The 27483-nt window shown below is 41.6% G+C and overlaps 1 protein-coding gene and 1 long non-coding RNA gene across 2 annotated transcripts; both read left to right on the forward strand.

The window, feature by feature from the left end:
• Nucleotides 1–16562: 16562 nt before the first annotated feature.
• LOC123429602 lies at nt 16563–17771 on the forward strand. The gene is made up of 3 exons (XR_006622712.1): nt 16563–16619; nt 16709–16813; nt 17744–17771. It is a non-coding gene; the product is annotated as an uncharacterized LOC123429602 (long non-coding RNA).
• A 7167-nt stretch (nt 17772–24938) lies between these two features.
• Nucleotides 24939–26205, forward strand: LOC123429603 (MADS-box transcription factor PHERES 2-like). Its single transcript, XM_045113628.1, has one exon. The coding sequence runs from the start codon at nt 24979–24981 to the stop codon at nt 26017–26019; it is 1041 nt and encodes a 346-aa protein (XP_044969563.1). The 5' UTR covers nt 24939–24978; the 3' UTR covers nt 26020–26205.
• Nucleotides 26206–27483: the final 1278 nt, after the last annotated feature.

Genomic DNA, 27483 nt, shown 5'->3' on the forward strand with positions numbered 1-27483 from the left:
GATCTTCAATACAAAGTTCTCCATGATCTTCATGGAGATCTATCCAATGTAATCTTATTTTGTGGTGTGTTTGTCGAGATCCGATGAATTGTGGATTTATGATCAGATTATCTATGAATCTTATTTGAGTTTCTTCTGATCTCTTTTATGTATGATTTCATATCCTTGTAATTCTCTTCGAGTTGTGGGTTTTGTTTGGCCAACTAGATCTATGGTTCTTGCAATGGGAGAAGTGCTTGGTTTTGGGTTCATACCATGTGGTGACCTCACCCAGTGACAGAAGGGGTAGCAAGGCATGCATCGTGTTGTTGGCATCAAGGGTAAAAATATGGGGTTTTCATCATTGGTTTGAGTTTATCCCTCTACATCATGTCATCTTTCTTAAGACGTTACTCTGTTCGTCATGAACTCAATACACTAGATGCATGCTAGATAGCGGTCGATGTGTGGAGTAATAGTAGTAGATGCAGAAAGTATTGGTCTACTTGTCTCGGACGTGATGCCTATATGTATGATCAGTGACTTAGATATCGTCATGACTTTGTGCGGTTCTATCAATTGCTCGACAGTAATTTGTTCACCCACCGTAATATTTGCTATTTTGAGAGAAGCCTCTAGTGAACACTATGGCCCCGGGTCTACTCCACACCATATTTTCAGCCTTACTCTTTTACTTCGTTGCACTTTCCGCCTTCAGATCTCACTTGGCAATCAATCTTGAAGGGATTGACAACCCCTTTATAGCGTTGGGTGCAAGCTCTTTTGTGTTTGCACAGGTACTCTGGACTTGACGAGATTCTCCTACTGGATTGATACCTTGGTTCTCAAACTGAGGGAAATACTTACTGCACATGTGCTGCATCACCCTTTCCTCTTCAAGGGAAAAACCAACGCAAGCAAGTCTCCGTCAACGTGTCAAATTCTAGCACTGTTGTTTGAGAAGTAGCAGAAGGATTTCTAGCGCCGTTGCCGGGGAGGATCAAGTCAAGAACCCATCCAAGTAAGTGTCGCAAACTCATCTCTTGCATTTACTTTTTTGCCTCTCGTTTTCCTCTCCCCCACTTGTGAAAAACAAAAAAATTTAAAAAAATATTTGCCTTTTTCGTTTGCCTTTCCGTTCGCCCTTTTGTCTCGCTTGCTCTTTGTTTGCTTGTGTGCTTGCTTGCTTGCCGAAGTCACCATGACTGAAAACACCAAACTTTGTGACTTTTCGAATACTAATAATAATGATTTTATTAGTACTGTGATTGCTCCCGCCACTAGTGCGGAGTCATACGAAATCAATGCCGCTTTGGTGAATCTTGTTATGAAAGAGCAATTTTCCGCCCTTCCTAGTGAAGATGCCGCATCCCATCTTAATACCTTCATAGAGCTTTGCGATATGCAAAAGAAGAAAGATGTGGACAATGATGTGATTAAATTGAATCTTCTTTACTTTCTCGTTGCGAGATAGAGCAAAAACTTGGTTTTCGTCTTAGCCCAAAAATAGTATCGTTTCTTGGGATAAGTGCAAATATGCTTATATATCCAAGTATTTTCCACCGGCTAAGATTATCTCTCTCCGTAATGATATCATGAATTTTAAGCAACTTTATCATGAACATGTTGCACAATCTTGGGAGAGAATGAAATTGATGATTAGAAATTGTCCCGCTCATGGCTTGAGTCTTTGGATGATTATACAAATCTTCTACGCTGGCTAGAATTTCGCTTCCAGAAATATCTTGGACTCCGCCTCAGGTGGAACGTTCATGGAAATCACGTTAGGAGAAGCCATGAAACTCCTAGACAATATCATGACGAACTACTCTCAGTGGCACACTGAAAGGTCACCTACTAATAAGAAGCTACACGCTATAGAAGAAATTAACTCGTTGAGTGCTAAGATGGATGAGTTAATGAATTTGGTTGCTAGTAAAAGTGCTCCTTTAGATCTTAATGGCATGCCCTTTTCTTCCTTGATTGAGAGTAGCAACGCTAGCTTGGACGTTAATTTTGTTGGTAGGAATAATTTTGGCAACAACAATGCTTTTAGAGGAAACTATGTTCCTAGGCCTTTTCCTAGTAACTCCTCTAATAACTTTGGCAACTCCTACAACAATACTCATGGAAATTACAATAGATTACTCTATGATCTAGAGAGTAATATCAAAGAGTTTATCAACTCGCAAAAGATTTTCAATGCGTCCACAGAGGAAAAACTACTCAAAATTGACGATTTGGCTAAGAGCTTTGATAGAATGTCTAGTGATATTGATGCTTTGAAAGTTAGATGTGGTCCTCCCAATATCGATATGGATGAAACTTTGAAAGCTATGCGTGTTTCCATGAGTGAGAGCAAAGAAAGAACCGCCCAAATTCGTTCTAGACATGAATGGCTTAAAAAGGCGTGTTCTCGTGATAAGAATCACGAAGATCTTAAAGTGCTTGGTGTGACTCCCATTGAATCTTCGTTTTCTTGTGTCAAACCTAATGATGATGGGGCTGGATATGAATCCACTTTGGTTGAAAAACACCCCAATGATTCGGAATCCATTTATCTTGATGCTAAAAGCATTGAAAGTGGAGTAGAAAATATTAAAACTTTGAGTTGTAACGAAATTACTACTTAGGATTTCAAGGAATTCAATTATGATAGTTGCTCCTTGATTGAATGAATTTCCTTGATGCAATCCATGCTAAACTCTCCACACGCTTATAGCCAAAACAGAGCCTTTACCGATCATATCGTCGAAGCTATGATAAAATCTCTTGAAGAGAAACTTGAATTGGAAGTCTCTATCCATAGAAAGTTTCATGATGAGTGGGAATTTACTATCAAAATCAAAATCAAAAACTATTAATGCAATGATTTGTGTGATCTGGGTGCTAGTGTTTCCGCGATTCCAAAGTCTTTATGTGATGTTCTGGGTTTTAATGAGATTGAAGACTGTTCTCTTAATTTGCATCTTGCGGATTCTACTGTCAAGAAACCCATGGGAAGGATCAATGATGTTATTATTATTGCAAATAGGAACTACGTACCCGTGGATTTCATTGTGCTTGACATTGGTTGCAATCCTACATGCCCTATTATTCTTGGAAGACCTTTCCTAAGGACTATCGGTGCTATTATCGATATGAAGGAAGGGAATATTAGATTTCAATTTCCTTTAAAGAAGGTCATGGAGCACTTTCCTAGAAAGAAAATAAGATTGCCTTATGAATCCATGATGAGGGCTACTTATGGTTTGAGCACCAAAGACGACGATACGTGATTCTATCGCCTTATGCCTAGCTAAGGGCGTTAAACAATAGCGCTTGTTGGGAGGCAACCCAATGAATTTATTTCTTTTCTTTCTATTTTGTTGCATCCACACCATCATAATTCTGTTATGATTGTGTCTTTTGTGTTTCTTTTTGTGTTTGAGCCAAGCAAAACCTTTATGACTAGTCTTGGTGATGGTTGTTTGATCCTGCTGGAAAAAGACAGAAACTTTTCGCTCACGAGATGATTTTTCATTTTTATTCAGAAAGAGCTTTTGAGTTGATTCTTTTTTCCACTGGTTTATATGCCTTTTCCCAGGCAGTCATAATTTGTCAGAATTGTTGAGGTACCAGAAGTATACGAAGTCTACAGACTGCTACAGACTGGTCTGTTTTTGACAGATTCTGTTTTTGTTAAGTTGGTTGCTTGTTTTGATGAAACTATGGATAGTATCGGGGGGTACTAGCCATGGAAAAGTGAGAATATAGTAATCTAACACCAATATAAATAGGAATAAAGATTTCTACAGTACCTAAAGTGGTGGTAGTTTGTTTTCTTGTGCTAATGTTATCACGAGTTTCTGTTTAAGTTTTTGTGTTGTGAAGTTTTCAAGTTTTGGGTGATGTTATCATGGACAAAGAGAAAAGGAGTGGAAAGATCTTAAGCTTGGGGATGCCCAAGGCATCCCAAGCCAAATTCAAGGAAACCAAAAATCCTAAGCTTGGGGATGCCCCGGGAAGGCATCACCTTTTTCGTCTTCAATCCATCGGTAACATTACTTGGAGCTATATTTTTATTCACCACATGATATGTGTTATGCTTGGAGCGTCTTGTATCGTAGGAGTCTTTTCTTTTTGTTGTGTCACAATCATCCTTGCTGCACACCTTTAGAGAGAGACATGCACTCATCGTGATTTTGCTAGAAGCTCATAGTGCTTCACTTATATCTTTTGAGCTAGATAATTTTGCTCTGTGTGCTTCACTTAGATCTTTTAGAGCACGGTGGTGCGTGACTTGGTAGTTGGGTTATGCTATGAAAGTAGTCCCAAAGGTGATAGGTACCCAAAGAGGATACAAAAACCTCCCTCTTCATGTGCATTGAGTAAAAAGAGAAGTCTTGATTCCTCTCAATTAGTTTTGAGACGTGGATTTGGTAATATTAAGAGTCATGTTAGTAGGGTGTTGTGAATCTAGAAATACTTGTGTTGAAGTTAGTGATTCCCGTAACATGCACGTATGGTGAACCGCTATGTTAGGAAGTCGGAGCATAATTGATCTACTGACTGTCATCCTTTGTGTTGAGGTCGGGATCGCGCGATGGTTAACACCTACCAACCCTTCCCCTAGGAGTATGCGTTTAGCACTTTGTTTCGATTACTAATAAAAACTTTCGCAACAAGTATGTGAGTTATTCATGACTAATGTGAGTCCATGGTATAGATGCACTTTCACCTTCCACCATTTCTAACCTCTCTAGTGCTGCGCAATTCTCGCCGGTACACAAACCCACCATATGCCTTCCTCAAAACAGCCACCATACCTACCTACTATGGCATTTTCATAGCCATTCCGAGATATATTGACAAGCAACTCCCACCGTTCTGTCTCATGACTTGTGCCGTCACTCTCATATTGCCATTGCATGATCGTAAGATAGCTAGCGAGATGTTTCAACTTTATACGCCAAGCTAGATCGTTGCACATCCCGGTACACTGTCGGAGGCATTTCCTGTAGAGTCATCGTCGTTCTGAGCTTTGAGCTGTGAGTAAATAAAAGTGTGATGATCATCATTATTAGAGCATTGTCCCATGTGAGGAAAAAAGAGGCCAAAGAGCCCAAATAAAAAAAAGAAAAAAAAGAGGCCCAAGAGCCCATAAAATAATATATAAAAAAAGAGAGAAAAAGAGAGAGGGTACAATGCTACTATCTTTTTCCACACTTGGGCTTCATAATAGCACCATGTTCTTCATGATTGAGAGCCTCTCGTTTCGTCACCACCATATTCTTGTGGGAATCTTCATTATATAACTTGGCTTTTATATTCCAATGATGGGCTTCCTCAAAATTGCCCTAGGTCTTCATGAGCAAGCAAGTTGGATGCACACCCACTAGTTCTCCTTTTGAGCTTTCACATACTTATAGCTCTAGTGCATCCTTTGTATGGCAATCCCTACTCATTCACATTGATATCTATTAATGGGCATCTCCATAGCCCTTTGATACGCCGAGTCAATGCGACCATCTCCTCCTTTTTGTCTCACAACCACCACCACACTCTATTCCACCTATAGTGCTATATCCATGGCTCGCACTCATGTATTGCGTGATAGTTATAAAAAGTTTTGAGAAAGTAAGAGTGCGAAAACAAATACTTGGCCAATACCGGGGTTTTGCATGATTTACATTAGTTGTGTGAGGATGATGGAGCATAGCAACACTATTTGATTTTGTAGGGATAACTTTCTTTGGCCTTGTTATTTTGAAAGTTCATGATTACCTTGCTAGTTTAGTTGAAGTATTATTGTTTTCATGTCAATAGCAAACTATTGTTTTGAATCTTACGGATCTGAACATTCATGTCACATGAAAGAAGTTACAAAGGACAACTATGCTAGGTAGCATTCCACATCAAAAATTCAGTCTTTATCACTTCCCTACTCGAGGACGAGCAGGAGCTAAGCTTGGGGATGCTTGATACGTCTCCAACGTATCTATAATTTTTGATGGTTTCATGCTATTATCTTGTCAAACTTTGGATGTTTTGTATGCATTATTGTTTGGGACTAACTTATTAACTCAGTGCCAAGTGCCAGTTCCTGTTTTTTCCATGTTTTTGACCCCTTCCAGAGGAGGATTTTAAATGGAGTCCAAACAGAACGAAACTTCCAAAAAGATTTTTTCCGAAATAGAAGAAGATCGGGAAGCGTGAGAATCAGGGCAGGGGGGCACGAGGGACCCCACAAGCCCCCTAGCCAGGGGCCAGGGGGGCGCGCCTCCCAGGCTTGTGGGATCCCTGGGCCACATCTGCCCTAGGTCTTTCGCCTATATATTCCCTAAAATCCTAGAAAAAATCAGGAGATCATCGAAAGTACTTTTCCGTCGCCGCAAGCTTCTGTCTCCGCAAGATCCCATCTGGGGCACGTTCCGGTGCCCTGCCGGAGGGGGATACGGATACGGAGGGCTTCTTCATCAACACCATGACCTCTCCGATGATGCGTGAGTAGTTCACCATAGACCTATGGGTCGATAGCTAGTAGCTAGATGGCTTCTTCTCTCTCTTGGATCTTCAATACAAAGTTCTCCATGATCTTCATGGAGATCTATCCTATGTAATCTTCTTTTATGGTGTGTTTGTCGAGATCCGATGAATTGTGGATTTATGATCAGATTATCTATGAATCTTATTTGAGTTTCTTCTGATCTCTTTTATGCATGATTTCATATCCTTGTAATTCTCTTCGAGTTGTGGGTTTTGTTTGGCCAACTAGATCTATGATTCTTGCAATGGGAGAACTACTTGGTTTTGGGTTCATACCGTGCGGTGACCTCACCCAGTGACAGAAGGGGTAGCGAGGCACGCATCATGTTGTTGCCATCAAGGGTAAACAGATGGGGTTTTCATCATTGGTTTGAGTTTATCCCTCTACATCATGTCATCTTGTTTAAGGTGTTACTCTGTTCGTCATGAACTCAATACACTAGATGCATGCTGGATAGCGGTCGATGTGTGGAGTAATAGTAGTAGATGCATAAAGTATCGGTCTACTTGTCTCAGATGTGATGCCTATATGTATGATCATTGCCTTAGATATCGTCATGACTTTGCGCGGTTCTATCAATTTCTCAACAATAATTTGTTCACCCACCGTAATATTTGCTATTTGGAGAGAAGCCTCTAGTGAACACTATGGCCCCGGGGTCTACTCCACACCATATTTTCAGCCTTACTCTTTTACTTTGTTGCACTTTCCTCCTTCAGATCTCACTTGGCAATCAATCTTGAAGGGATTGACAACCCCTTTATAGCGTTGGGTGCAAGCTATTTTGTGTTTGCGCACGTACTCTGGACTTGACGAGATTCTCCTACTGGATTGATACCTTGGTTCTCAAACTGAGGGAAATACTTACTGCTCATGTGCTGCATCACCCTTTCCTCTTCAACGGAAAAACCAACGCAAGCAAGTCTCCGTCAATGTGTCAAATTCTAGCACTGTTGTTTGAGAAGTAGCAGTTACCTCAACGGGGATGTGCATATCCCCAATAAGTATATCATATTTCATCTTGACAGTAGGAATAGGGCATTCAAAGCTTTCAATAATAATTGATGAAAAATTTTCAATAGCATTTATGCAATGAACTCGATATTGTTTCTTCGGAAAGTGCACCGTGTGCTCATTACTAGTAACATGGAAAGTGACATTGCCTTTGTTGCAATCAATAACAGCCCCTGCAGTGTTTAAAAAGGGTCTTCCAAGGATGACCGCCATGGCATCATCCTCGGTAATATCAAGAATAACAAAGTCCGTTAAGATACGTTCGCAACCACAACAGGCACATCCTCGCAAATGCCGATAGGTAAAGCAGTTGATTTGTCGATCATTTGCAAAGATATTTCAGTAGGTGTCAACTTATCCAATTCAAGTCTATGATATAAAGAGAGAGTCATAACACTAACACCGGCTCCAAGATCACATAAAGCAGTTCTAACATAATTTCCTTTAATGGAGCAAGGTATAGTGGGCACTCCGGGATCACCTAGTTTCTTAGGAGTCCCACCCTTAAAAGTGTAATTAGCAAGCATGGTGGAAATCTCAATATCAGTTATCTTCCTTTTATTAGTCACAATATCTTTCATGTACTTAGCATAAGGGGACATTTTAAACATATCAGTCAAATGCATTTGCAAAAAGACAGGTCTAATAATTTCAACAAAGCGCTCAAAATCCTCATCATCCTTTTTCTTGGATGGTTTGGGAGGAAAGGGCATGGGTTTCTGAACCCATGGTTCTCTTTCTTTACCATGCTTCCTAGCAATAAAATCATTCCTATCATATCGCTTGTTCTTAGGTTGTGGGTTATCAAGATCAACAGCAGGTTCAATCTCCACATCGTTATCATTACTAGGTTGAGCATCAACATGAACACCATTATCAATATTATCACTAGGCTCATGTTCATCACCAGATTGTGTTTCAGCATCAGAAATAGAGACATCATTTGGATTCTCAGGTGTAACAGCAACAGGTTTACTAGCATGCAAGTCCCTATCATCTTTCTTTTTCTTCCTATTACCAGGATGACTAGGTGCATCAGTATTAACTCCTTGAGAATCTTGTTCAATTCTCTTAGGATGGCCCTCAGGATACAAAGGTTCCTTAGTCATTCTACCACCTCTACTGGCAACTCTAACAGAATTGTCATTCAATTCATTGAGCAAGTCATTTTGATCCTTAAGTACTTGTTCTACTTGAGTAGTGACCATAGAAGCATGTTTACCAATAAGCTAAGATCATTAACATTTCTATCCACACAAGCACTTATACAATTAATCATCCGAGCATTTTGTTGCAGTTGTCTGCTAACATAATCATTAAAATTTGTTGTTTGGCAACAAAGTTATCAAATTCATCTAAGCATAAGCTAGCAGGTTTATCATAAGGAATATCACTCTCATTGAATCTACAAAGAGAATTTACCTCTGCTACCTGTGTCGGGTTATCAAGACCATGTACTTCTTCAATAGGTGGTAGATTCTTAACATCTTCATATTTAATACCTTTCTCTTGCATAGATTTCTTGGTTTCTTGCATATCTTCAGGACTGAGGAATAGAATACCTCTTTTCTTCGGAGTTGGCTTCAGAGGTGGTTCGGGAATAATCCAAGCACTATCATTGCTCAAGATATTATTCAATAGAATTTCAGCTTGTTCCACGGTTCATTCCCTGAAAACACAACGAGCACAGCTATCTAGGTGGTCCCTAGAAGCATCGGTTAGTCCATTATAAAAGATATCAAGTATTTCATTTTTCTCAAGAGGGTGATTAGGCAAAGCATTAAGTAACTGGACAAGCCTCCCCCAAGCTTGTGGGAGACTCTCTTCTTCAATTTGCACAAAGATATATATATCCTGCAAGGCAGCTTGTTTCTTATGGGCGGGAAAATATTTCTGAGAGAACTAGTATATCATATCCTGGGGACTACGCACACAACCAGGAGCAAGAGAAATAAACCGAGTTTTAGCATCACCCTTTAGTGAGAAAGGAAACAACTCAAGGATATAGTAATGGCGATTTTTTTCCTCATTAGTGAATAGGGTGGCTATATCATTTAGTTTAGTAAGATGTGCTACAACAGTTTCAGATTCATAACCATGAAAAGGATCAGATTCAACCAAAGTGATTAACTCAGGATCGACAGAGAATTCATAATCCTTATCAGTAACAAAGATGGGTGAAGTAGCAAACTTAGGATCATATTTCATTCTAGCATTCAGAGATTTTTCTTTCCACTTGCATAATAAATTCTCAAGATCATAGATATCCTTACAATCAAGAATGTCTTCAGCTACCTCTCCCTCCATAACATAATCCTTAGGTATATCAGGCAATTCATATCTAGGAGAGCTAGGTCTAACAGGTGAAACAACAGGTTCTAATTCAATAATTTCATCAGTTTCAGAAGTATCATCAGATTCAGCAGTAACTCTAGCAGTTTGTGCATCAAGAAATTCACCCAGTGGCATATCATTATCAAGCAAAGCATCATGGATAGCAGAAGTAGCATCATCAAGAACACGCTACATATCAGAATTACTAGTAGGTGGTGGTGTCGCAAATTTACTCATGACTGGAGATGAATCAAGTGCAGAGCTAGATGGCAGTTCCTTACCTGTCCTCGTAGTTGAGGGCAAGACTTCAGTTTTTGGATCTCTCGGATTCCTCATAGTGATGAACAGATATAAATCCCAAGTGACTCAAAGAATAGAGCTATGCTCCCCGGCAACGGCGCCAGAAAAAGGTCTTGATAACCCACAAGTATAGGGGATCACAACAGTTTTCGAGGGTATAGTATTCAACCCAAATTTATTGATTCGACACAAGGGGAGCCAAAGAATACTCTCGAGTATTAGCAGTTGAGTTGTCAATTCAACCACACCTGAAAGACTTAGTATCTGCAACAAAGTTTTAGTAGCAAGGTGGTATGATAGTAGCGATAGCGGCGGTAACAGTAGTAGTAGTGATTTGTATAGCAATAGTGACAGCAGTGGCGGTAAAGTAACTTAGCAAAGACCGGTATAGGAAAAGCTCGTAGGCATTGGATCGGTGATGGATAATTATGTCGGATGACATTCATCATGTAACAGTTATAACATAGGGTGATATGTAACTAGCTCCAGTTCGTCAATGTAATGTAGGCATGTATTCCGTATTTAGTCATACATGCTTATGGAAAAGAACTTGCATGACATCTTTTGTCCATCCCTCCCGTGGTAGCGGGGTCCTAATGGAAACTAAGGGATATTAAGGTCTCCTTTTAATAGAGAACCGGAACAAAGCATTAGCACATAGTGAATACATGGACTCCTCATACTATGGTCATCTCCGGGAGTGGTTCCGGCTATTGTCACTCCGGGGTTGCCGGGTCATAACACATAGTAGGTGACTACAACTTGCAAGATAGGATCAAGAACACACATATATTGATGAAAACATAATAGGTTCAGATCTTAAATCATGGCACTCGAGCCCTAGTCACAAGCATTAAGCATAGAAAAGTAGTAGCAACATCAATCTTAGAACATAGTGGATACTAGGGATCAAACCCCATCAAAACTAACTCGATTACATGATAGATCTCATCCAACCCATCACCGTCCAGCAGGCCTACGATGAGATTACTGACGAACGGTGAAGAGCATCATGGAATTGTCGATGGAGGATGGTTGATGATGACGACAGCGTCGATTTCCCCTCTCCGGAGCCCAGAACGGACTCCAGAGCTGCCCTCCCGAGGAAGAACAGGCGGTGGCGGCGGCTCCGTATCGTGAAACGTGATGAACTCTTCTCTCCTAATTTTTCCTGGGCGAGAGAGAATATATAGAGTTGGAGTTGGAGGCTGCGGAGCTATGTGGGCCCCACGAGCCTGCCAGGCGCGCCCTAGGGGGCGCCTCCTGGGCTCGTGGGCCCCTGGCTCCGTGTCTTCGGGTAATTCTTGCGCCAATAATTTTTATATATTCCACAAAAAATCCTCATAAGTTTCCAGGTCATTCCGAGAACTTTTATTTCTGCACAAAAACAACACCATGGCAATTCTGTTGAAAACAGCGTCAGTCCGGGTTAGTTCCATTCAAATCATGCAAATTAGAGTCCAAAATAGGGGCAAAAGAGTTTGGAAAAGTAGATACGATGGAGACGTATCACACAGCAGCACTCAATTTGGTCACGGCGCAGCCGCACCCAATTACGTCATGGCACAACTTTCTCTCCCTCCTCTCGTTCGTTCCTCCTCTAGATCGATTCGCTAACGCACGTCGCAGCCCTGCCAGATCAGCTCTATGAACATCGCTGCCATGCCGTTGTGCTGATGGAGAACTCATCTAACTCTCCGCCCCCTCTTGCTGGATCAAGAAGGCGGAGAACGTCATCGAGCTGTACGTGTGTTGAACGTGGAGGTGTCGTCCGTTCGGCACTAGATCGGGATGAATCGTGATGGGATTGCGTGACGGATCATGATGAGATCACGGGATGGATCGTGATTGGATCGCGAAGATGTTCGACTACATCAACCGCGTTATATACGCTTCCACTTAGCGATCTACAAGGGTATGTAGATGCACTCCCCCCCCCCCCCTCGTAGATTTTAGTCTCCATAGATTGATCTTGGTGAGCGTAGGAATTGTTTTTGTTTCCCATGCGACGTTCCCCAACATCAATCCCTGGCAATCCTTGTTAAAACCCCTCGAACCGAATAGACCCTAAGTGGGAGGAGAGTTCTCCCTCTGGACCGTGGCCTCCATGGCTCACACAGGGCAGCAGCCCCTCCGATATTTATCGCTTTTGGACTTCTTTTGATATGGAATTTCTACGGAACAAAGCACACACAAAAAACAGGAACTGACAGTGGGCACTCGATAAGTAAGTTAGTCCCATAAAATAATATAAAATACTGCCAAAAGTATATGAAAGTTGAATAATATTGACATGAAAAAATCAAATATTATAGATATGACGGGGACGTATCACTTGTGATGATGCTAGAAAAATGGCTAGCATTATTAGTGATCAAAACTATTCACTATGCTAGCATTCACACTTCATAAATTACTTCTTTTATCATTTACCTACTCGAGGTCGATTAGGAATTAAGCTTGGGGATGCTGATACGTCTCCAACATATCAATAATTTATGAAGTATTCATGACATATTTGCCTATGCTTATAATACTTTCATATGGTTTTGATGTATTTTATATGATTTATTTAGAATTAACCCAGACTCCCACTGTTTTCAACAAAATTACCGTGGTGTTGTTTTTGTGCAGAAAATAAAAGTTCTTGGGATCGCAGGAAACTTTTTTATGATTTTTCTGGATAAAATAAGAAATACCGAAGCGAAGAACCACTGGAGAGGGGCCACATGTAGACCACAAGCCAACAAGGTGCACCCACCCCCTGGGCACGCCCTCATGTGTGCTGGGGCCCACGTTGTTCCGTTTGTCGTGTTTCCAATGCTGAAAAAACCTATATATACCAATACCCTCAAAAATTAGGAGAGAACTTCGGCTCTGTCACTTCAAAACTTTTTATTGAAGAAAAACCTATCTGGAACCTTTCTAGTAGTCTGTCGGAGGGGGGAATCATCTCCGGTGGTTGTCTTTATCATCCTGATGGAGGCCGTGACGAGGAGGGAGTAATTCACCCTCAGGGCTGAGGGTATGTACGAGTAGCTATGTGTTTGATCTCTCTCTCTCTCTCTCTCTCTCTCTCTCTCTCGTTTTCTTGAGATGGCATGATCTTGATGTATCACGGGCTTTGTTAATATAGTTGGATCATATTTTGTTTGTTCCTTGCTACCTTGTTTTGATGAATTGAATCTTTCCCTTTGAGATCTCGTTATGTTGGATTGAACATTGGATTTGAGAACACTTTATGTATGTCTTGGTACTCAACTTGCGGATTCCCATGGTGACAATGGGTAATCTATGCATATGGGTTGATACCCGTTCTTGTCCTACCTTCTTCGATACAAACCTTGGGGGTACTCTTTGAAGTTTTTTATGTTGGATTGAATATGATGAATACGAAATTGTTTGATGCATGTCGAATAATTAACCCACGGATACTTGAGGTGACATTGGAGTATCTACGTGAAATTATGGTTGATTGATATGTATCGTAGGTGATAAGTCTTCAATGTATCATACGTGATAAGTTCTTGTCCTACTCGAGGACGAGAAGGAATTAAGCTTGGGGATGTTGATAAGTCTCCAATGTATCTATAGTTTTTGATTGTTCCATGCTATTATATTATCAATCTTGGATATGTTATATGCATTTATATGCTGTTTTATATCATTTTTGGGAACTAACCTATTAACCCAATGCCTAGTGCGAGTTGCTATTTTGTGCGTGGTTTTGGCTTTTCAGGAAATCAGTACCAAACGAAGTCCAAATGCAACAAAAGTTTTTAATGATTTTTATGGACAAAAATAAGACCTGGAAGCTTTGGAGGAGACCAAATGCCACACGGGGTGGTGCCAAGCCAACATGTCGCGTCCAGGATGGGTGGCCACGCCCTCATGGCTTGGAATCACCTCCGGCAGCCTCCTAACCTAACTCCACCTCTATAAATCCTAATATATTGGGAAAACACCAGAGAGCCACCCGATACACTTTTTCCATCGCAACAAGTCTCTGTTCTGCCATGATCTCATCTGGAGCCCTCTTCAAGTGCCCTGTGGAGGGGGAATCAATCACAGAGGGCCTCTACATCAACCTTGCTGCTCCCATGGTGATGTGTGAGTAGTCTACCGTAGACCTACTGGTCCATAGGTAGTACCTAGATGGCTGATACATCTCCAATGTATCTATAATTTTTGATTGTTCCATGCTGATATATTATCAATCTAGGATACTTTTTGGGCATTTATATACCAATTTATAATATTTTTGAGCACTCACCTATTGACCCAGTGCCCAGTGCCAGTTCCTATTTTCTGCATGTTTTTTTCTTTGCAGGTTTACCCTACCAAATGAAGTCCAAATGCCACGAACCTTTAATATGACTTTTCCTGGACTATATGAAGACATGCAAGCATCATAGGTGGACGAGAGGCCGCACGAGAGATACACAAGCCAACAACGCGCTACCGAGGGTTGGTCGCGCCCTGATAGCTTGTGGCCCCCTTGGATGCCTCCCGATGTCCTCTCTAGCCTATAAATTCACAAATACTCCAAAACCCTAAGAACGCTCCCGAAACACTTTTTTCGCCGCCACAAGTATCTGTTCCGACGGGAGGCCATCTAAACCTTCGTTCGGGTGATCTTTCAAAGGGTATATCAATGACGGAGGGCGTCTACATCAACCTTGCTGCCCTCACCATGATGTGTGAGTAGTTCACCATAGACCTACGGGTCCGTAGGCAGTAACTAGATGGCAATCTCTCTCTCTATCTCTCTCTTATGATCTTCAATACCATGTTCATCGCGTCTTCGCTTTGATCTATCCGATGTAATCACTATGTATGGTGTGTTTGTTGGGATCCGATGAATTGTGGGTTTATGTTCAGATTATTCAGGAGAAGTAGTTGAGTCACCTCTGATTATTAAGATTCTTAATTGCATGATCATCATAGCTTCGTAATGCTCTCCGATCTATTGAGATTGTTTGGCCAACTAGTTTAATATTTCTTCAGTGGGAGTGGTGTGTTGTAGTAGGTTCAACCTGACGAATTTCTATATCCTAGTGACAGAAGGGGACAAGACGCGTATTTGTGTTGCTCCTACTAAGGATAAAACGATGGGGTTTATTCATATTAATTGAGTTTACTTTGTCTACATCATGTCATTGTTCTCGAGGCATTACTCTGTTTTTACTTAATACGTAGAGAGGCAAGCTGTGACAGCCCGAGACCGACGCCCCAGAAGATTCCCCTTCTATTCCGTTTTCGTCGTGTGTCTATTTTCTTTTGTCGCATCATCTTCGCATCACGCGCATCATCAGCATTGCATCGGCATCCCGTTGCCGCCAGTTTTCAAAACTTGCATCCGTTGTTAGTTGCCGGTTCGCGTCGTTGTCCGTCCTGAGCCCGACCGCACACGCACGCGCCCGCGGCATCGTCAAAACCCTGTTTTAAAAGTGTGTTGAAAACTTTCTCTGATCCATGTGAAACTTGGCATGCGGTCGTGACTAGTTATAGCTAGGCCGTGTGTCGAATTTCGTCGCGATCGGAGTCCGTCTGGTACCCGAACGGTCGACCGTAGCGGCATCGTATTCGGTCTATCGTCGGACGTTTTTCGGTGTTTTAAAATTACATTGTCGGGTGCCCATTCTCCCTCTCATCTCCGCCTAGTCACTCTACACAGTGCACCGACCCTACGCGCAACCTAGTTCGAAGACCTCCCGAAACCCAAAACCCGGCGGTCGTAACCGTTGGATCCGGATCAACCCCGTTTTACCCTAAACCGTCATCAGTTTTGCAATTGAAGACCCTAGACTATATATCTCGACCGTCCGATTTAATCGCAGGATCGAAACCCTAGATCATTTTGCTATATAAAGACCACCTAGACCTAATCCCCTTATTTCTAGGTGTCCTCCTAACCGCCGCCACCCGACCACCTAGTCTTCCCCTTCCTCGGTTTCCAAAACTAGCCAACCAAAGCTATAGCCGGATCCAGCAAGCCAGCCAACGAGGTCCCTCACCCGCGCCCTGCCTCCAACGTGTGTTCCACGAGCTCCCCTGCACCCGAGCCTCCCCTCGAGCAGTTCCGCAGTCCCCTGCCGAGCTCGCCCCAAGCTCGACCCCGCCGTCGCTGCCCAGCACCTGAGACCAACCTCTCCTCTGCCCGTTTCGGCGACCAGCTGCTGGAGCCGCCGCGCCGCCCCATCATCCGACGAGTTCCTGGCCGCGCCTCCCCCCTTGCCCTTTCTTCTCCTCCCTCTATTTTACCCTCTACTCTCTCTAATCTCTGGAGGTCTCTCTCTTTTCTGCAAGAGGACAGGAACAAGCATGAGCTCACCCGTGGCCTTCCCTGCACGTCGCCGCCCCGGATTGACCTAGCCCCGAGGTCCTCGTCGCTGGGCCAGGAGCACCTCGTCGTCCTGGACCTCGCCGCCGTCAGGGACCAGCACTGAGGAACAGAACGAAGGTTGGTGTAGCCCCAACATGGATGCCCTTGCTGCCCTGCAACTCCCCATCCGCCGTCGTTCTCCAATGGATCCGGTCGATGCTCGCTAGGTCCGCCCATTCCCGGCCTGGGACAGCCCCGTCGAAGCCTCCAAGTCCCTCCGGATCGACGATTGACCCCGTCTAGAACAGCCATGGACGGGCAGTTTCAGTCAGGTGCAGTTCTAGCCGCGATTCAGATTCAGTTTTTGTTTAGATTTAGTTCAGTGTGTTTGTACTCATCTAGCGAAGGGACTCATTTTTATCACTAGCGCGTCTCAGCCTAGGTGGTTAGTGTGTTGCGTTCCTCTCCATGCGCTCAGCTTCTGCCATATTTATTTTTGTGCTGTTTTGTCAATGTTGACACAACCACTTAATTAGTTTGGTGATAGGGCTACCAATGTCCACGCAAGGGATCTGGGGTTCAAATCCTAGCAATTCCATTTTTTTATATTTTGGACAGACTCAAATGCCCTTTTGTAAAATTCATATAAATTTAACCATGCACCAGATTAAAATGTTTTCAACACGTAAGTTGCTTAGAATTTTCTGTAGTTTCACAAAAACCAACTCTCATGCATAATTAGATCTGTTTAGTGTGCTGTTTGCATCGGTTTGCGTCTCGGCGTGTTGAAAACAGTTTAGGTCGTAACTATTTGACCGTAGCTCCGTTCGAGATGAGCCTTATATGTAAATGGTCTAGAACGATGTGTAGTTCCACGTGAACCACTTTTTTTGCCGTTTAACAAACCTAAAATGTGATGAGGACAAATCTGGACAGAATTAAGATTTAACACGTGGGGTCATTTCGGAGATGCTATATTTCGTTTCCGGTCTCATTTAAAATGCCTAGCTAGGTAGATTAATTTGTGCTTCACCCTCGTGCCATATTTAATAACATTTAATATAGCCGTGTACCTGAACGGGAGTGAACTAAATAATTGAACATGGAGTTTCGTCGATATGCAAGTCGTTGCATATCGAGCTTCACTTAATGTGTAGTGTTTGATTGTTGTGATTGTCATGCCTTGCAATAGACGGTTCATGCATCATATGTGTCTTGCACCGTGTGTTGATGCTTGTTTCCGGTTTGCTTCGTCTCGATAGAGTTCCGCAAGCGTGTCGGATTGTGAGGACCCGTACGACTACATCGGTTCGTCTGCTTCACCGAGTCGTTTTTCTTCTCAGCGGGATCTCAGGCAAGATGACCATTTCCCCAGATACCATTACTATCATTGTCATGCTAGTTATTTCGATGCTATCGATTATGTCTCGTTGCCTACCACATGTTAAATTCCAGCCTCTCAACAATGCCATGATTACCTTCAACCTGTTCGACTTAGCAAACCACTGATTGACTATGTTACTGCTTATTTAACCTTGTTGTTAGCGTTGCTAGTTGCAGGTGCACATGCTGCCATGTGATAACATGGGTTCCTTGTCATATCACCATAATTAAATGCTATTTCATTTAATGCACCTATATACTTGGTAAAAGGTGGAAGGCTCGGCCTTTCTAGCCTGGTGTTTTGTTTCACCTTTGCCCCCTTAGTTTTCGACTACCGGTGTTATGTTCCATAAACGAACGCTCCTAACACGATCGGGGTTGTTATGGGGACCCCCTTGATAATTCGTTTTAGATTAAAGCTAGTCTGGCAAGGCCCAACTTTGGTACTACATTTGCCTAATAACTAATGAACTGCATATGGAGTAATTAACCCGAGGAAATTTAATCAACCCCCGGGCCAGTGCTCCTCATGAGTGTTGGCCCCACTTGAGCGATGTCCGGCGCCCCTCTGGTCACCCAGAGGTTTAGCGATCCCGACGTCTAGCTCATCCGTCGTGTCCTGAGAACGAGGTACGCGACTCCTATCGGGATCGTTGACACGTCGGGCGGCCTTGCTGGATTAGTTTTACCTTTGACAAAATATCTTGTGCATCGGGATTCCGGTGATGCTTTGGGTAATCTCAGAGTTGAGGTTTTCCACTAGGGAATCCAACGAGATCGCGAGCTTCGTGATTGAGGATTTTTATGCGGCTTGTGGTAATTTGTGGTGGACTAGTTGGAGCACCCCTGCAGGGTTAAATCTTTTCGGAAAGCCGTGCCCACGGTTATGTGGCAACGTGGAAGCTTTGTTTAACACTGGTTCTAGATAACTTGAAGTTAACTTAATTAAAACTTGCCAACTGTGTGCGTAACCGTGACTGTCTCTTCCGTGAGTTCCTTCTCCGATCGAGGACACGGTGGGGTTATGTCTGACGTAGGTAGGTGTTCAGGATCATTCATTTGATCAACTGTAGTTCACGTCCGCTATGCGTAGATCCTCCCCCTCTTTGTTTTCTTGTACTCGTAAGTTTAGCCACCAAATATATGCTTAGCCGCTGCTGCAACCTCACCACTTAACCATGCCTCACCCATTAAGCGTTGCTAGTCTTGATACCTTTGGAAATGAGATTGCTGAGTCCCGTGTGGCTCACAGATTACTACAACACTAGTTGCGGGTACAGGTAAAGGTTACTTGACGCGAGCGCATTGATTGTTCATTTGGAGTTGCTTCTTCTTCTTCTTCTTCATCGATCTAGGATGGGTTCCAGGCCGGCAGCCTGGGATAGAAAGGATGGACGTCGTTCTTCTTTTGTCGGTTGTTTTCGTCCGTAGTCGGACCCTGCTCTTACTCTTGATGAATATGTACTGTACTGCTGTGACTCTGATGTAGCTTGTGGCGAGTGTAAGCCAATTCTATAGATATATATGTCTCTTCTTTTTAGTACATGTACTTGTAATGATATCTATTCTTGCGACACGACGAGATGCGCTTCTATCCCTGACGAGGCCTTCATGCCATATTAAGGATAGGGTCGCATCTTGGGCGTGACACAAGCATAGAAGCTCTCTTGAAGTGGAGTAATAGTTATAGGTGCAGGCAGGAGTTGACCTATTTGCTTATGGACATGATGCTTATATACACATGATCATTGCCGTGAAAATTGCATAATTATTCAGTAGTCTATTAATTGCCCAACAACAATTTATTTACCCACCATATGCCTTTGCCATGAGAGATGCCACTAGGGAACACTACGACCCCCAGGTCTATTCACTTATATATTTACAAACGCTACTACTAACTTGCTGCCATTATTTGTGTTTTATTTTATTTTGCAATTTACAATTATCAACAATTATCTGCACACCTCATTTGCTTGCAAATAACGAGATCAAGGGAATTGACAACCCTCTTGCCCGTGTTGGGTGCAAGTTGTTTGTTTCTTTGTGTGCAGTCGCTCAAGACGGTTGAGGATTGATATTCCTATTGGTTCAATAAACCTTGATTTCATAACCGAGAGAAATACTTACCCGCATTGTGTTGTGATAACCCATTCCTCTTCACAGAAAACCCAACGCAGATCACAGTCATCAATGACTAGCTCTCTCTCTCTCTGTACGAAGGTCAATACAAAGTTCACCGCGATTCCCGTGGTGATCTATTCGATGTAATCTTCTTTGCGATGTGTTTGCTGGGATGTGATGAATTGTGGGTTTATGATCAGATTATTCATGAAAATATATTGATTCTTTGCTGGTTTCTTATATGCATGATTATCATAGCTTCCTATTTCTCTGATCTATCGGTTTGGTTTGGCAACTAGATTGATTTATCTTCAGTGGGAGTGGTGCATTGTGATGGGTTCAATCTTGCGATGCCCAATCCCAGTGACAGAAGGGGACATGACATGTATTTGTATTGCTGCCATTAAGGATACAAAGATGGGGTTTATTCATATTAGTTCTGTTTATTTTGTCTACATCATGTCATCTTGCACCAATAGTTACATTGTTTTTACTTAAAACTCTAGATGCATGTCGGATACCGATCGATGGGTGGAGTAATAGTAGTAGATGCACGGAGGAGTCGGTCTACTTACCTATGGACATGGTGCCTATATATATGATCATTACTGCGAATAAATATTTCACGACTATGCGCTTTTCTATCAATTGCCCAACCATAATTTGCTTACCCACCATATGCTTTCTTCGAGAGAGAAGCCTCTAGCAAAAACTATGGCTCCGGGGTCTTCACAAATATTATTACAAAACACCAAAAATATTGCCGCCATTTACCTTCTGTTATTTTATTTTATATTTGTATGATCTATCTATCACTACTTAATACTTGCAAGTAACGAGTTCAAGGGGCTTGTCAACCCTCGTGCCCGCGTTGGGTGCAAGTTTGTGCTCTTTTATGTGTAGGTGCCGAAGACGGGAATTTGCAAGGTTCTCCTATTGGTTCGATAACCTTGGTTCTCACCGAGGTAAATACTTATCTCTACTGTGATGCGTCTCCTCTCCTCTTCGGGAAAAATCCCAACGCGGTTTACAAGTAGTAGTACTTAGTTGAAATACATATCTTCTTAATAATGATGCATACATGGATCTTTGAGAGAAATTTTCCATAACTTCTTCAGTTTATGACTATACGACCATGAACATTGTGTCTTTCCTTTCTTTTTTGCAACCATTCTATTGATGAGCATTGAGACATGAAACATTGTGAGAAATGCCAATTTTACTAATGAAATTGGTTAAGTCATAATACGCATCAACCTAATTAGTTTACATGGAAAGAATTTCACAATCGAATTTTGATTCCACGAGAAACTAAAATTTTAGAGTATAGAGAACACATCTCACTTTTTCAGAACTTAAATCCATACACACTTACTATAGTCATCTATAATGCTTAACTAGTAGGTGTGATGACCAATGATGAAAGAAGGTATTGGTACCCTAAAATTAGAAATAACAAGCTCGGTGATGTGGACACACTTACATATTTCAGATAACCAAGCTGGTGAGTCTTTCACATCTACTTCGATGAATTACAATCCTCATGGCATGATCATTGATAAAAAAGAAGATACGACGAAGTTCCATAATAGTTCCATTATCGAGGGTAGTCATTAATGAGCTTTTCAATGCCATGTGTAGCATGGAAAATATTTTTAATATGCAACGACGGTTAGGGGTGTGAAAAATAATATTACCAACATGTTATAATGCCCATATATACCTACTTCGTTTGAGGCATAAATGTACTAGTTCATTTCAATGCACTATTAGGTCATTGTCGAGCCAACACACTTGTTGTTGGGGGCATAGATGTCCTCGAAGCGGTACCACAACACGGGCATGACTGAAATTACTTACTTGGACTACATAACCAAGTCGGAAAGTAAGTACACTTCAGTGAACACAATGACTACGATCTCTCGGTCATAAAGCAAAGGTGGTTCAACTTGTATATTTGGAATGACATTTAAGAGAAAATGGGAGAACTCTATTAACACAATGTGTATGATAAATTTGGGCTTAACTGCTTATATATCTTTTAAGATTAGAAATTTTGGCTTACCACTCCATTACGAGATAATTTATCTGGTATGTTATTTATTACAATTTTCTTAACATGGTGATGATGAGACGTTGTACGTGTTTGACTACCAGTTCAACTTAAAAAAAAAAGCAAAAGGGCCCGTACATTGTAACGGATTTTTTTTTCATAATCTGCAATGGCTATGACCACATTTTGTTGCATCATGGAGATACATTATCATTCTCATTCTTGTTGCATGTACCGATCTAGGTGGGGTCATTCCCAAACATATTTTTCCACCCAATACCATGTGGCATGGCCCAGGTTGGGGGATTCCCCTATCTAAAACATTTTAGGCCCATTTTTGGTTTCTTCCTCACCGGTTTTGGGAAGGTTCTAGAACCTTTCATGGAACTTTTTTCCTTCATCTTTTCTTTTTTATATCCTTTTCTATTCTTTGAATATCTTCTCAAATTTGCTAATATTCGTGTGAAATCGTGATGAACTTTTGAAAATCATGTACATTTTTTAAACTCATGAATATATTTGATGTCATGAACATTTTCTAAATGCGATATTTTATTACAAATTTGCAAATTTTTATAAAATCATGAACATTTTTTGAATTCATGAATATTTTAACCTATTGGACAATATTTTTATGAATCTGTGATCATTTTTTTGAAACATTTTTCTGAATCGGTGCATATTTAGAATCGACGAACATTTTTTTGGAAACTGGTCAAAGAATTTTTGAAATTTATGATTTTTTTTATCTAAAAAGACTTTCTAAAATGCATAACCTTTTTTGAATCATTGATCATTTTAAGAATAGTTAATCTATTTTGTAATCACAAATGCTTTTCAAACTTTTGGACATTTTTTATATATTTTTTAAATAGGCAAACATTTTAAATACATGACCTTTGTTTTCGAAATCCTAAACATTTTTTCCCAAATATTTCCTGGCAAAATCGATTTCATTTTACTAAAATCACAAAAAAAATTCGGATAAACAAACATTTTATGATATGTTGCAGAATTCATTTCAAACCTCTCATTTTATTTCTTTGAAGTTCCAATTTATTTAAAGGAGAAAAAACGAAAAAAATAATGTTAAAAGACAGGCTGCCCGCATATGGGACAGCCTAAAATTGAAGACCCAATTTATTTAGAATATAAAATAAAAAATAATAATGGGAAAGTAAAAATGAAATATGAATTAAAAAAAGGCCTCCCGCACGGGGTCGGCCCTAACGGGCGCACTACATCTTCTTGCAGCGTACGGAACGCCGTATTAAAGGTCTATTACATGGGCCAGCCCAGCTGAAGATATTTCCTTGTGTGAAATGTTTCTTGTCACTTATAGACGGTATTAGTGGATAATATTTTGTAAGTTTGGAAGCAATTTTCAGATGAACGGGCAGGAGGACTTATCCTTTCATTAGTAGGTATAAATTAAATGTAAAATTAATTTTGTGACATGTATTGCCAGCTAAAACACTTATCTTGTTAATAAAGATGCATGTGCGTTATTCTCTATATGACTATGTATACGTAACACTATAGAAAAGTGTTTTCACCGTTTTTTCTCTGGGTTGATTCTTAGCAATTTTTAAAGAAAACCGGTGGTGTTTTTACTCTTTAAATTAGCACAATTATATTTTAAATGCGATAATATTTTATTACAAATTTGCAAAATTTTATAAAATCATGAACATTTTTTGAATTCATGAATATTTTAATCTACTGGCCAATATTTTTATAAATCTGTGATCATTTTTCCGAAACATTTTTCTGAATCGGCGCATGTTTAGAATCGACGAACATTTTTTTGGAAACTGGTGAAAGAATTTTTGAAATTTATGATTTTTTTAATCTAAAAACACTTTCTAAAATGTATAACCCGTTTTGAATCATTGAACATTTTAATAATAGTTAATCTATTTTGTAATCACGAACGCTTTTCAAACTTTTGGACATTTTGATATTTTCTTAATTTGGCAAGCATTTTTAATACAGGAACTTTGTTTTCGAAATCGAAAACTTTTTTTCCCAAACATTTCCTGGCAAAATCGCTTACATTTTTCTAAAATCACAAATTGTTTTTGAATAAACAAACATTTTATGATACGTTGCACAATTCATTTCAAAACTCTCATTTCTTTTGAAGTTCCAATTTATTTAAAGAAGAAAAAACGGAAAAGAAAAATGTTTGCCCGCAGCCTAAATTAAGGACCCAATTTATTCATAATATAAAATAAAAAGAATAAAAGAATAAAGGTAAATAAAAATAAAAATACGAATTTAAGAAAGGCGTCCCGCACGGGGTCGGCTCAAACGGGTGCACTAAATCTTCTTGCAGCGTACGGAGCGCCGTATTAAAAGTCAATTACATGGGCTGGCCCAGGTGAAGAGATTTCCTTGTGCGAAATGTTTCTTGTCACTTATAGATGGCATTAATGGATAATATCTTATAACTTTGGAAGCAATTTTCAGATGAAGGGGCAGGAGGACTTATCCTTTCATTAGTAGGTATAGATTAAATGTAAAATTAATTTTGTATGTATAGCCAGCTAAAACACTTATCTTGTTAATAAAGATGCATGTGCATGGGTGTTTGAGAGAAATTTTCCATAGGTTATTCTCTATATGACTATACATACGTAACACTATAGAAAAGTGTTTTCACCGTTTTTTCTCTGGGTTGATTCTTAGCAATTTTTAAAGAAGACCGGTGGTGTTTTTACTCTTTAAATGAGCACAATTATCATATGAACGTCGAGTAAAAAGCTGTAAATGTACGCCAAAGTTAGAGATGAGCACAATGAGGGCCTGAATGGTACAGCTTGCTCATCTTGTCCGGTCCTCCCCTATAAATCCACGCCTCCTCCCTTGCTTTCAACTCGCCAAAGCGAGCGACCTCACTTCCGACCTTCTTCTTGTTTTACCCATCGTCCGGCGATGGCCCGCAAGAAGGTGCCCCTCCGGTACATCGGCAACGGCGCCAAGGAAACAAGCCGGCGCCGTGCCTACGAGACGCGCCGCAAAAACCTGATGAAGAAGGCGCGCGAGATGGGCATCCTTTGCAACACCAAGGCCTGCGTGGTGGTGTATGACGAGGGCGCATCGGCGCCGGATGTTTACCCGTCCCACGCAGAGGCCGTCGCTATCCTGAACAGGTACAAGGATACGCCGAACATGCCACGGTTCAAGAAGGTGGTGACCCAGGAGGAAGTCCTCACCCAGCGCGTCGCCAAGCTCCGGCATGAGGCCGACAAGCTCCGACGCGAGCGTGAGGACCGCGAGACCAGGATGCTTCTGCACAAGGCCATGCGCGGTGGCAACCTGAACGTCGAGGAGGTCGCCAGGGTTGGCAGTAAGTTGGAGGAGATCCTCAAGAGCCTCGGCGAGCGCATCGCAAAAAACAGCATGCAGCCGCCCGTCTTCCAGCCCCAAGAGCCGTACGGCACCGGCAGCGTCGATATACCGGCGTATCAGGTGCCACTGCCGCAACAGCAGCAGGGTCCGCAGCCACCGGTCTTTCAGCCCCAGGCGCCATACGTCACCGGCAATGTCGACATGGGGCCTTCGCCAACGTATCAGATGCCGCCGCCGCCGCAGCAGCAGCAGCAGGGCTGGCAGCCACCGGTCTTCCAGCCCCAGGCGCCACACGTCACCGGTAGTGCCGACATGGGGCCTTTACCGACGTATCAGGTGCAGCCGCAGCAACACCACCAGGGTTGGAAGCCATCGGACCTCCTGCCCCAGGAGCCATACGTCACCGGCAACGTCGCCATGGGAGCTCCGCGGATGTATCAGGCCCCGCCGCCGCAGCAGGAGGGCTGGCTTGACACGGGGAGGTCCGAGGGGAACCACGATGCACTGCTCTATAATGCTAACAGTACTGGTGCCCCCGACGGTACAGCCACCAGCTCTAGTGCCGGCTTCCCCTTTGATGATCTGATGCAGTTCTTCGACGATATGGGGTCTGAGTTCCAGTGAGGCACCGATTCCGGAGATGTTCTTCGAGTAGAGGATCGATCCTCACATGCAGTGCAAGGAAATGCGTCTCATCTCATTTTATTCAGTTTTGGCATGGTTGATATGCGGGTATAATGGCATCGTTATTTAATAAGTTGAGATATTCAGTCTCTGTAGTGCTCTTTGAGCGAAGGCATGTTTATTCTAGTCGTTGAAAATTGTTGTACTGGATTTTTCTTCCATGATCTGTTTGTTTGATGAGGTATCTAATGTTTATTTGATCATATAAGTTTGTAACTCGTCACTACGCGTACTTCCTCCGTCACAAAATTCTTATCTTTGATTTATCTAAATATGAATGTAGTCATGTGTTTGTATTTAAATACATTCATTTCTAAGCAAACTTAAGACAAGAATTTTAGGACGGAAGGAATACTTTGCACCGGCTCTCTCTATATACATGTTTTGTCAGCAGGCATAGCTGTGCGGATACTTACTTAGGTGTGTGTATGCTTACATGGCTCTTTGGTCGTGTGTTGGAAAGTACTGCTAGCTAGGCCTTCATTTTATCATGACCAGATTTTCTTTTATTTTTTGGTATGAACATTTTAAAGTTGTAAATGTGTCCTAGAACATGCTGAATGTGCCTGTTCGTCTTTGCCTGGATAACCATTTATAAATTAATTATTACATGTTGAGAACGAGCCAGATTATATCGGCCAATATGTTTTCTTTTAATGTTTAGCTTATGTCTTCATCACATCGAAATACTATTTCAATCCGAAAGACACTCGGAAAAGTATTACAAGGATTATGAGAACCCAAAAAATGACAATGAAAGCTAAAATAAAAAGAAAAAACTAGAGATGGTGTGAAATGTGGTACAAATAAAAGGAAAGAAGCAGGCTAGTCTTGTGTGAGGTTACATCTCGTATTTTCGGTCGATATTTCTGCTTAATTACCTCAGTAAGTAGGTCGGTCGACGACGGGATGGTGGCAACGATCGTCGAAAGTGGGGCGGAAGGGTTTAGAAGGAGCATCGCCGCAGTGGGAGGCGACGCCGTGGTGGCGTGCTTGATTGGGGTGCGAAAACGAGTACAATTTGAAGACCAAGAGGCGGGTGTGTGGCAGCCGCAACTTATAACCCAAATATAAGCCGAAACTCGGTTTAGAAGGGAGGGCGAATGATTTCCGTTTAAAAAAACAAATATATAAAGCTATGAGCCACAATAGAGTAGACAGCGATTGCCGTCACGCTGGCCGCTAAGCGTGTCGTCGATGACAACGTGGCAACAAATGTTAACGAGTGTCCGTTGTAAGCCCGAGTACATTTGAATTTTATTCTGAGAAACTTTTTCTACGACCTCTTGGCATACTGATACATAAGCCGAGTGGTCCAACCTGTATGTTTGGAATAACATTCAATTCATATGTGGGAAAAAATGGCAGAACTTTATTTGCACAATGTGCATGATAAATTCAAGG

This window comes from Hordeum vulgare, chromosome 2H (assembly GCF_904849725.1).
Source record: "Hordeum vulgare subsp. vulgare chromosome 2H, MorexV3_pseudomolecules_assembly, whole genome shotgun sequence".
NCBI classification, from domain to species: Eukaryota; Viridiplantae; Streptophyta; class Magnoliopsida; order Poales; family Poaceae; genus Hordeum; species Hordeum vulgare.